The sequence below is a fragment of the Alosa sapidissima genome, chromosome 13, assembly GCF_018492685.1.
Source record: "Alosa sapidissima isolate fAloSap1 chromosome 13, fAloSap1.pri, whole genome shotgun sequence".
Lineage (NCBI taxonomy): Eukaryota > Metazoa > Chordata > Actinopteri > Clupeiformes > Clupeidae > Alosa > Alosa sapidissima.
In genome coordinates, this window is record NC_055969.1 from 5,891,001 (window position 1) to 5,903,702 (window position 12,702).

The 12,702-nt window shown below is 47.3% G+C and overlaps 1 protein-coding gene across 1 annotated transcript in view; it reads right to left on the bottom strand.

Annotated features, from left to right (window-relative positions):
• The window catches only part of LOC121680026 (splicing factor SWAP), a 91,891-nt gene that overhangs the window by 18,877 nt on the left and 60,312 nt on the right, over positions 1-12,702 (bottom strand). Inside the window, 2 exon segments of the mRNA XM_042059168.1 lie at positions 3,262-3,459; positions 3,461-3,657. Coding sequence (XP_041915102.1) covers positions 3,262-3,459; positions 3,461-3,657 — 395 coding nt within the window.

Sequence of the window (12,702 nt, forward strand, 5' to 3'; positions counted from 1 at the left end):
AGGAAGGAGATGGAGCGAGAGAGAGAGAGAGAGAGAGAGAAAAGAAACATCACATCACTCTAAAATATGCAGAGAAAAAGTTGGACGCCCTGAGGCAATGCCTGGCACTTTGACTGGAGCGATCGCTCGGTGTGTTCAGTATGCGTGACTTTTCATGGCGAGAGGGAGGGAGGGATCTGCAAACCCCCATCCCAATTTAAAAGCCTTTGACACACCTGCTGGCGTGGCCGCGACCCCTGTACCCAGAATGCACTTCCAAACTGCTCACCCACTGCTCGGAAGCACACTGCTGGACTGGCCCCTTATTAGTTTGGGAAACACAAAACACTGCGCCGCCAGTGTGTGTGTTCTCACTTACTCACACACCCCAACAAAAAACACACACACACAAACAAAAACACACACAAGCAAAAACACACAAACAAAAACACACACACACACAAACAAAAACACACACACGCAAACAAAAACACACAAGCAAACACACACACACGTGTATGGAGGCCATAACTACTATAGAACAAGGTATTTTTACACAAATTCCTTCAACTGAAAAAATGTTTTTGGCCTTCTTGGCATTGAAGTGGCGTATCATCCAAAATTGCTCCTGATGGTATGTGTGCGTGTGCGCGACTTTGCTAAGTGGGCGTCAGCGGGAGCGTCCCTGATTCATTTAGCAAAAATGTGACCTTTCCCCCACCGTCGTCCCGCTGAGCCGCCGATTCAACAGGATTTAAATGAGCTTCCTGTGATTGCTGACGAGTGCTCGCTCGAGGGTTAGCCACGCACGCTAAGCTACGCCATGACACTTCTACCTTTCTCCTTTTGTCAGATAATCTCTGCGAGTGACTACGCGATCCCCATTACCTTGACAAACCTGCTATCAGGAAGAGCTCACTGCCGAGGAGTACTCACATTTCCTTTTTCAACAGGCTAGTCGTCTTTGGTGGCTTTTAAAAGGTGACCCGAGTCTAATTGGGGGCAGGACTGACACTGCGCCATTAAGGGAAGGGGTGGGGGTGGGGTGTATCTCAGTGGAGTGAAGTGATTATGGCAAGACACAGCCTGGCCCAAGGAATGCCCAGGAATGAGGAGATACAGTATCATGACCACACAAACACACACAGGTGATGGAGCAGAGTTTATGTGTCCGATGTGTATATAGGTGTATATATATATATATGTCTTGGTGGCTGACCATAAATAAAGAGTTTATGTGTCCGATGTGTATATAGGTGTATATATGTGTCTTGGTGGCTGACCATAAATAAAGAGTTTATGTGTCCGATGTGTATATAGGTGTATATATATGTGTCTTGGTGGCTGACCATAAATAAAGAGTCATGATGACCTGACCTGGTCACTCACTGGGCAGACGGTAGTAATTACTCAGCACTGATGGCACATCAGGGCTTTCAGGTGTGTGTTTGTGTGTGTGTGCAAGTGTGTAGTTGTAGAACACGTTGTGGAGAAACAGACTTACTAATGACTATGGTCAAAATGATAATAGACCTATGTGTGTGTGTTTGTGTGTGAGTGTGGTATTTAATTGGTAATGACTTCAACTCAAAGCACTGTGTGTGTGTGTGTGTGTGTGTGTATGCGTGTGTGTGTGCGCTAATGGCTTAGCAATGCCATAGCTGAGGTGCATTAGGTCACCTAGGCAGAGGCGCTGCCACCCACATGTTAGTCATTGATGAGCACACCCTCATTAGGTACTGACAGAGGAGGGAGGAGGGAGGAGAGAGAAGAGAGGAGGGAGGAGGGAGGAGAGAGGAGGGAGGAGGGAGGAGGGAGGAGAGAGCGAGACGGCGGTACTAGAGTGCACTAGCCCAGGCACTAGCTCACCAGGCTACAGGAGAACAAATAGTGTGAGACCCTGGACACAACGGCAATATGATGCGGCAGACACACCGCTGGTGCATACTGCGTGATCCTGGGAGTATAGCAACGAGAGAGAGAGAGAGAGAGAGAGAGAGAGAGACAATAGAGTGAGAGTGAGAGTGAGAGTGAGAGTGAGAGTGAGAGTGAGAGAGAGAGAGAATAGAGAGAGATGGATGGATGTTCTGGGCAATGTCCTGAACTCAGATTAGTGACGTACACACCAGCTTCAAACACCCAAGTCAGATATTCACATTAGTGCCTTGTGTGTACACACACACACACACACACACACACACTCCAAGGCAGATTTTAACTTCTTTCTCCAGCATTGGGGGTGGTGAGGGAAATACATTACCCAACTGATGAGGGGGGTGGGGGGTCCCTTTCAGCAAGTTAATTTGACTATCCAAAAAAGGCGATGAGGATTTTCCGCAAGCTTGCACACTGAAAAAGTGCATTTCGAAGACACACAGCTTCAAGGGAGCATAACTGTGTGTGTGTGTGTGTGTGTGTGTGTGTGTGTGTGTGTGTGTACACACAAGGCACTAATGTGAATATCTGACTTGGGGGGGGGGCAGGGGGGCTTCCAATCTAAGCCTTTAATTCCCACTGTAAATGATTTAAAATCCAGGGTGGAAATGATTCAATCTACAGAAATGATATTAGGGGCCTGTCAGGACGACAGGATGAGACGTCTGTAATTACTGCCAGTTCAGCAGCTGATGATAAATTGGACATGATTTCTCAGAGTGTGTGGTGGAATGCCGTGTGTGTATGTGAGTGTGTGTTTGGCTAGGATTCATATACATTGAGAGCGAGAGAGATAGTAAGTGTGTGATAGTGTGTGATACAGTAGTGTGTGTGCGTTTGAGAGAGAGTGAGTGTGAAAAAAAACATCTAGAAAGAAGCAATGGGATGAATAAGGAGCACATATTCAGTAAGAACCTCTCCGCTAAGAGACCACAACAGATGGGGGCCAGCTGCCTCGTGTGATAAAACAGATCTGCAGTTATAGATTCCACAGCATAAATCATTTAAGAGTCAACTTTTGGAAATGAACAGAGTTTTGCGCTGATTGAGAACATTGCTTATTAGAGTTTCTGCTTTTTGACTGTGGCGGTGCAGGAGGAAGAGTGTGTGTGGAGCAGTGGGGTTCCCGGCATGGGGGCCGACTAGAGAAATCCGCACCTCTGCAAATGCATTAGGGAGAGAGACATACGCACTCAAAACAAAGACTCCAACAAACAGAGACCACACAAATACATCCACTTCCCATGACTCACCCCGACTGACAGATTGTCTCCCTCTCACACACACAAACTACACAAACACATATGCACCACACACACACGCACACACACACAGAGCTACACTTACGCAGAGACACACCTGGATCTCCTGAGCCGGCGGTAGGCACTGGGCAAGCCGCGTTTGGATTTGGATTTGGACTTGGACTTGGAGCGGGAGCGTGACCTTGACCTCGACCTCCTCTTGTGCTTCTTCTTCTTCTTCTCCTTGTCCCGGTCCCTCCTCCGCTCGCGGTCTCGCTCCCGCTCCTTGTCCTTCTCACGCTCGGAGCCGCGGGAGGCCGAGGCGGCGGACACGGAGGAGGGGGGTGGCGTGTGCGGAGGAGAGGGCCGACAGGGCTGACGGGGCCGCCTCGCTGGTCCTCGGCGCGGGCACCTCACTGGACTGGTATTCGGTGGGCAGAGCGGGCACTCGGGACATCACAGGGAGGGTGGCAGGAGCCACCATGATGGACATGACCTCCGGCTAGAGAGAGAACGAGAGAGAGAGAGACAACGAGAAAGAGAAAGAGAGAGAGAGGTAAAAATGATAATTACAATTTGTAGACAGCAGCACTCAAGTGAGACACACTGAGGCACAGCTATCGACCGGCGAAAACAAAAACAAGATTTTCTTTAGCCAGACAGCCGGAGAACAGCAACAAAGCTCAACTGGGACGCACCGAGGGAGTGGAAGGCATATCTTTGCATAATTCATTCCCTGATTGGAGCACCTGCTTCAATCTTTAGAGCACCAACTGCCTTAAAATTAAGTGGGAGGCAATATCCAATATCGCCTGCAGTCCTCCAGCTGGGACGGTCTTTAGGCTGTCTGCATGCACTGGTCTGTGTGTGTGCGTGTGTTTGTGTGTGTCTGTGCATGTGTTTTTACCGCCTCCAATTCTGTGTTTTCTGGCTGGCCATCTGATGGGACCCATATGCCAGGGTGTGCATGTATATGCTCAGAAACAAAAAAAGTATGGGTGTGTGTGTGTGTGTGTGTGTGTGTATAAAGGACAGGGGTCACTCAGCTGGTGTGAGAGTATATGTCTGTGTCCGTCTCTGGGGGCTGCGGAGACTATGGCTCGGTGGGTCATAATTACCCCTCCACGTCGGCCCCTGGCTCTTAGCCCTCCCCAGCCCTGTGCTCTTCTGGCTGCTAATTGGAAGATATTGGTCTGTGTGCGACACAATGCGGCCTTGGCCGGGGACATAATTGGCCCGCCTTTGCTAGCGCTGATTGCTCAAAATGCGCGCCGTCTGGTTAAATTAGTGGGCTCCGGCGCTGGAGTCACATCACACGCCGGTCTCACATCAATGCCCTGCCGCTCTCCTGCCATCAAGAGTGACGTGCGGCTTACTGTTTCACTTTCATAGGATTTGAGCAGAAAAATAACGTCCATTATATTCAGGAGGAGACGGTGTCAATGAAGGGGAAGGACAAAGTCTGCGTAAACAAGAGGTTTCAAAATGAGTGTGTGTGTGTGTATGTATGTGTGTGACTGAAGGCATGTGGGAGGGAGGGAGTGAGAGAGAGAGAAAAAGAAAGAGAGGAAGAAGGAAAGAAAGTATGTGCTGTAGCAAGTTTCTCTGTCATTATCTGGTGTTACGCAATTAAGGCCAGGTCAAATCTCTCCCGTGAGTGTGCGGAGAACCAGGACACAATGTCTTTATCGGAACAGTTTTAAAGAGGTGACCCAATTACTCTCAGGGAAAAAATAAATAAATAAAAAAACAGAATGTGATTCCACCTCAGCCCTCTCTTTTCCCTGTCGCATGGAGGAAGAGGAAGAGGGTGCACCAGATACTAGAACGCTCACTCGCTCAGGGCAAGATGGAAAACAAGAAGGAGAGGGAGGGAGACAAAAGGAGAGAGGGAGAGAATGAAAATAGAGCACAAACATATGCAGAAATTAGGGGAGAGAAAACAAGGAACTCTGAGAACTAGAAAGTGAGAACAAAACACAAAGTGTGTGTGTGTGTGTGTGTGTGTGTGCATAGAGAGAGTGTGAGTGTTTGTGTCAGTAACAGAGAGAGAAAGAGAGAGAAAGCAGCAGAGAGTGTATGTGTATATATATATATATATATATATATATATATATATATATAACAGGATGCAAGTTCATACAAGCCAGAGTCCGTTCCATAATTAAGAAAAACAGCGGAGGAGCCGGTGTTTGATAAGTGAAATGTCTAACTATTCCTGAGTCTGGCTTATGGGAGATAATGAGGGAGGGCTGTGGGTCGTGGCGGTGGGCTGCGGTGGTAGCAGTGGCCGTCTGCCTGTGCTCACAGACCGGGGGGGATATAAATAGCTTGACATTTGGGAGTTTTAATCCCCAGGGAAGGCACACAGGACACAGAAGAGAGAGAGAGGGAGGTGGAGAAAGAGAGAGGTAGAGAGAGAGAGAGCTGGATAGGGAAAGAGAGAGAGAAAGAGAGAGAGACTGGTGGCTAACGTCTGCGTTTCAGAGATAGCAGGCGGAACAGTGCCCTGTGAGCATCACACTCATCCACACAGTCCTGGGGTGAGTGAGGAGGGCGCACATTGGAATGAGTGTCTGAGAGTGGGGTGGAGTGTGTGGTGTGGGCAGCCAGGAGATACAGGTCAGCAGCGTCTTCCAGCTCTGTCATCATGTGCAGGACACCACCACCACCAGCCCTGGGACACAGAGCACACCATGTGCCAGAGAGAGTTGATGGAGCCACTGTATCCAACACTTCTTGAGCGCCCGCCCGCCCGCGCACACACACACACACACTCTCTTGATTTCTGAGAATGTCAGATTGTATCAAAGGTGTCACCTTTTTGTAAAATATTTGATAAGTAAGAAGTGCCTATCTTGCTACATTTTCAGATACCGGATTGGCAAAATGACAGACTGCCTCACGAACCGAGATGTATGGAAGAGTGATGAGGTGGTCACAGACGGATGTACAATATATTTTCAGGCCGAACACCTGGCTTGCTCAACTTAGCGTTGCAGGTGTAGGTCTGGGTTCTGACCTGCCAAGCTGCTCAAGTTTGAGGCATGAGTAACTAGAACAGATGTCTCATCCATTCAAACTTAAGATGTTTTTTGTTATCCAAAATGAATAGATTCAGTGAGTCTAACACTCGAGTAGAAGAACATATTTTCAAGATTATTTTTTTTTTTTTACAGATTTTGAGCAGTGTCTAAAGATGAGCGACGTGTCAAGTGAAGTCAAAGCAGTCATAGCACATTTAAAAACGCTTGTACAAAAGCGCTCATGCCGAACACTTGTAACTAGAGAACATCTAATCTCTGGAACTTTCAGAGATGAGTCTTTGAGCCACGTTAATTCACATACCCAGAATGGAGGGAACAAGCAAAGGAGGCTATTTGTAGCATCACCCTGCTGTTCTTAAGTGGCACAGACACTATGACACTTAGAGCTTATTCATCCCTGGCTGGTTTGTCATCACAGGCAATAGGTGGACAAAAAAAAAAATCCTTGAAGCGTCGTTTAGGGAGCAAACGGAAGATGTAATTACACGGCCCAAAAAGCAAGACAAAACTCTCTCAAATATCACAAACAGATCACCTGACTAAGAGGGAAAACAGGAAGGAGCCCAAATAAAGAGAAGGGAGAAAAGCAAAACAAGAGAAGCAGGACGACATCTCTGACCGCCGGGTTCCGCAGGGCTGCACAGGGTCTTAAGCTGGCTCTAAATGGCCATCGCCTTTGGGCTGCCCCGTTTACTCTGTAGCCGGCCAAAATCACTCTCCACAACTGCCCACACTAATAGAACCATACGGATATGTCCTATATGGTCATGGATGACTAATCAGGATTGTGTGTGTGTGTGTGTGGCATGGGACTCCTTGTTCAACAGAAATAATAATGACATCTCAGAAAGCCATTCCGTTCTCTGTGGGCACTACTGATAGTGGAAGGGGTTTCCATTCCCCGTAGAGGACAAACACAGTCAGGCAGGCGCCCTCTCACACACACACACACACACAGAGAGCCTGTAACCGAGCTTATGATTGACACTGACATAAACAACACTTGACTCTAGGTTGTGTGCATTTATGTGTGCACACATGAATATGTGTGTGTGTGTGCGCATGTATGTGTGTGGCATCTACGTCTAGGACACCACAAGAGATATATTATCTGTCCTGCGTTTGTGGCGGGCTCTACCACATGAAAAGGCCGTGGCTTCCTCTGAGTCATGGTGAGCGGCGACCAGCAGTCTGGCTGCTGATTGGAGGGCAGAACAATGCGTGGAAACGCTCCGGAGTCCCAAACGTCTGCAGGAGATGTGCTGCAGGATAGCCAAGATCAATGCGAATGAAAGAGAGGCGCGCGCGTCTGTGTGTGTCTGTGTGTATGTGTGTGTGACGGCATGTACCATCCAATTTAAGGCACCCGGACAGACTCAAAACAACTCTCCATGAGCGTGCCTGCCTCAAGCGCCAGCAACAGCCTTCATGTCGCATGCAGCAAACACTTTATCCTCATCATAGCTGCTGTCACATAAACGCTCACAGATAAACACACAGACACCACCACACACACACTCATACACACAATACCGATGGTGAGATTTCTTTGCAAAGCTGTCCAACTGCTTTTCTGTGAAACAGAACGGGAGAAACCGTATACGCAAGGAAAACGGCAGACCATGACAGGCCTTCACATGCAGTGTCTATGACAGGCAGTCTTGGGCTTACAAAGGCACAGCACACAGGACTGCGACTGTGAAGACGACTTGTTGGGCTGCTGAGTATGGGGAGCATTCATTAAAACAAAAAGTGGATGTGAAGACCAGGTAACAGTAGGCACTGGCTTGGCTGCACATGGCACACAGCAGACAAAGAAGCCTAGAGTCTGTCTGGCTGTGTGTCTGGCAGCAAGAGCACCTGCTGGTTGTGTGTGTGTGTGTGTGTGTGTGTGTGTGTGTGTGTGTGTGTGGTGTGTGTGTGTGTATGTTGGGGGGGGGGGGGGGGGGGGGGGGCATATTAAAGTTTAAAATGAGTTTTGGAGAGTAATGCTCGGGCCAAACGGGTCTTGTTGTGATGAGGATGGGTTCATTCAAAGATGGTCAAGTGAAGTGCAGACAACACGGCCGTCTTGTAGCAACGAGACAGATGCTGACCGCACGGCGGTCTTCGCCGGCAGCATCTGTGACCTGTACGTGTGGCGGCGAGGGGCGACTTTAATCTGTGTGTCTCTCCACTTCTCTCGCGCACATGTGCTATTAGTCACTGTTGATTGGGGTCAGCCGCGCGGGCCCTGATGAGAGGATCGGAAAAGGCACTGGGTGGGCAGGGGCAGGGGCAGGGGCAGTGCTGGACGACACCCACGGCGGGCACATATGGTGGGGCGGCGGCCAGAAGGACCTCGGGACGTGGACGTCACAGCGGAGCTCCGGGGTGGAGGAAATGAGAGAGGGAGGGAGTGGGCGACAGAGCTGGGAGCGAGGGAATAAAGGATAAGCGATAGAGTGTGGGAGGAGAGAGAGAGAGAGAGAGAGAAGAATGACGTCAGTCACAGGCTGGTGAGGAGGATGATGCTGGACACGCGAAGGGAAGTGGATCAAGTGCATCTCCTCAAGCACCATGGATTAGATCCAAACCCATTTACCTCACCTTTTTAGTGTGCCATTGCAAAAGTAGCATGCTAATCACAGTCTTCTAAGAACAAAATTGTCAATGATTACCTCTTTCTAGGGCTCCTGATAAGCCAATCACAGCACCAGGAGGTCTCTTTGGAATTTCGCAATCTTTCGCAGCCCGCCAAGCAATGTGGCAATACGTTGGCGAGACATTGATTATTTAACTGCGGGGTAATCATGAAAGCCATAATCAAAATTTAGCTGGAAAGCCAATTAAGGAGGAGAGGGGGAAAAACTGTGTGTGTGTGTGTGTGTGTGTGTGTGTGTGTGTGTGTGTGTGTGTGTGTGTGTGTGTGTGTGTCTATGTGCATGTGTACATACTGGAGAGCAATTTTCCATTCAAAGAGTTTTAAAGAGCAATTACATGAAATTATATAGACCAGTCAAGTCATTAGCCGTTTCTTTGTGCGTGTGTGTGTGTTTGTGTGTATGAGTGTGATGTGTATGTGTGAACATGAACAATAGGGGAATTTACTACAGTTCTATATGGAAAAAGTGGGGGCATGAAGATCAACATGTTATATAATGTTCGCCAAAGCACCCGTCACTCAGGAATCGTTTCCCTTGCATGAGAGAAAGAGGGAGGGGAGATGATGCATGAACGAGGGGGGGAGAGAGAGAGAGAAAGAGAAAGAGAGAGAGAGAGAGAGAGAGAGTGCGAGAGAGAGAGAGAGAGAGAGAGAGAGAGAGAGAGAGAGAGAGAGAGAGAGAGAGAGAGAGAGAGGAAGGGGGTGAGAGAAGACAGAGAGGGAAAAGAAAGACATAATAAAGGGTAGTGAATGGGTTTATCATTCCGGGGAAGGACAGGGGTTGTATTGGACAGTGTCTGAGGGGCATGGAGGGAGTGAGGTCTCTCGCAGGACAAATCGCCTCAGAACGAAGTGCGTCACCGGACAGACAAAGGAGTCCAATCAATTACAAAGCTAAGCACACATCACACGAGTGGTGGCTCAGGGGCCCACGGGTGCTCGTCTCCATCTCAATATCTTCAAACACACACACACTCTCTCTCACACACACACACACACACACTCCACATCAAACAATAACGTGCACGCACCTCAGGCTCTTAGACTGCAGAGGCATACCAGTGCACCTTAGGTTACACAGCTGCACATCACACACACACACACACACCTTTGTTTGAATGTGCACTGCAGCACCATATTCAGAACTTGTGTATGTGAGGGGGGCATTAAGGAGAGAGGAGAGAGCAGGGGAATTTCACAACACATCAGATCAGAGCAGGAACTATTGCAGCAGCGCAGCAGAGCGGTTTCTACAGCGGACCGACTTCAGACGAGCTCATAGACTGAGAGGAGAAATAATGAGAGAGGGACCAGGACTGAAGGGTGAAATAATGAGGGGGAGAGAGAGAGAGAGAGAGAGAGAGAGAGAGAGAGAGAGAGACAGTAGTGTGTGTGTGTGTGTGTGTGTGAGAGAGACACAGTGTGTATGAGAGAGACAGACAGACATATGCTTCAGGACATCCCTTGATGACACTCAAGCTCATGCCACGTGTGCCCAGATCATCTCTTCTGCCAGCGTGGGCACAATGCCCAAGAGACAAAGAAAGAAAGAAAAGAAAGAGAGAAAGAGAAAACCAACCAGAGAAAAAAAAAAAAAGAAACAAACTGAACACTACAGCGTCATCAAGTCTAAGAAGCTGAGAGAAGCGAGCATGTGTGTGGGGCTGGCTGAGTGGATGCAGCCCTGTGTGAGAGAGAGAGAGACTGAGAGAAAGAGACACACAGTGCTTACATTACCATGAGCAAATAACAAACGGACAACGGACCTGTGTGACAAATTGCCATAGCTGTTGCCATAATAAGCAGTACGTAATAATTACATATATCAAAATAATGACATACATCCCTAATTATTACACATCAAAACAGTTGGAAAGGGAGCTCGTTAGATGAAATGTCTCAAAGCTTTGGAATCTGTACACAGGGAAATGAGAAGAGTCTGTGCTCATGGCGACAGCAGTTTAAAACCGCACTTACAGCCTGGCACAGACCAATTTACCCACACTTCAGTAGAGCCAATGACCCAGGCAGGGCCAGGTTTCACCATCACACACAGAGAGACAGAGAGAAAGAGAGAGACAGAGAGAGAGACAGAGACAGAGAGAGAGAGAGAGAGAGAGAGAGAGAGAGAGAGAGAGACCCCCACACACACAAACACACACAAGGGAGCTAATTAGACTGAGTAAATTCAAGGTGAGAAATAATCTCTTTACCGATAATACATTGTTTGTTTCCTCAAAGGACAAATTGCATGTGACTCAACAGACTGGCCGAGCAGCTTGTGGCTAATGTGTAATTCACACCCTTTTGACCAGAGAAGGAAGACGCAGACACCACCGGGACCACCATATTGACATGAAAAAAAATAAACTTTCAGAAGTCGGCAGCCCGCTGAGAGTGGAAATGCTATACATCAGACAGAACGCACAAAAACACACACAGAGTGTAATCTCTGTGGGGCCGTTGCTATATAGCTGGTAGGTGTTTGAATGGCAACTCCCTGGAGACTGTGCTTGCCTTTCAAAGACTTTGTTTGTTTTTGAAATAGTCTCATGTCTGACAACACACAGACGCACACACATGCACGCAGACACACACACATACAGTACAGCCACAGACCTACACATAAGTAGTAACTCATACACGAACACCACAAAGGTCCTCATAAATATGCGCACACATGCACAAAATAGAACACGAGTGAGCATGTTTACAGTTAAGTCTATAAAAAAGCTAGGGCAAACTACACTTAAATATACGGTAATTTCTTTGATTTATGGCTCATCCACATACGTTCCCCTACTTTGTGGCAAATAACCCCCCTTCCTTCTCGTCTGTGAAAACAAAAAGCTTTGTTGAAATTCAAATCTTTTCCGACTCCAATTTATTCCATTTAGGTCAGGCTATCAGGGCCAGTTTCACAGTTCAACAGAGTCTAACTTTTGCCATACTGTATGTTCCTTTTCACGGAGCCGAGGGTGGAACCTCCACGCACTAGGGTGGGCGATATGGACAAAAAATAATCTCTCAATATTTTTTGTGATTTTGACGATAACGATTATTAGTCGATATCCTTTAAAAAACTTTTTTTAAACGTTTTTAAAAGTCTGAGTTACTTTACAGCTCATTATTACAATAATAACCAATAACCTAACTTATGACTTTTTAACCAAACCAATGCATTGTCACTCTATGACACATTTCCAATTCTGCCCCCACTTGTATGTGTGGCAATGACATGGTCTAGCCAGCTACATTAGAGGATAGATAGGCCTGACAGTTTCCCAAGAGAAAGTCTGAAGCTGAAGTTCCTTTCAAACCTTTACTTAGGTTTCACCAGAGCCCGTCTAGGTCCTTATTAGACATTCTCTGGTTTCACTGTAAAACTAAGCAGACCTTACAGAATAGAAACTAATGCATTAGCTTATGGCTAATGTATATGAAATCCTATAGAGATGCTAACGGTTAGCATAATCAATAAAAGTTATTTATATTTTTTTATACATTTAGAGCAAACTTAAGTCCATTTACAAAAAGGTAACATAAGAAGACTTATTTGTTTACAACTGACTATTAAAATACTCAAAGGCTAGCCTAATGTTTACATATAATACCGTGACTTTAACTTATCAATGTCACTTGAATGGAGTAGCCGCACAAAATAAACATTAGGCTGTGTGTGACAACGTGGACCACTAGCAATCACGTGACTTGCTCTGCTGCAGCCAGGAGCCTCCTCGCATTCACCTCCTGGCTTAGTGAATGTATGGGGGTTCAATGCGTGATTTCGAGTGTTCCCCCCCCAAGTAATTTAAATACTCGATAATGTCAATTTGCACAACGTTTAAAACAGCAA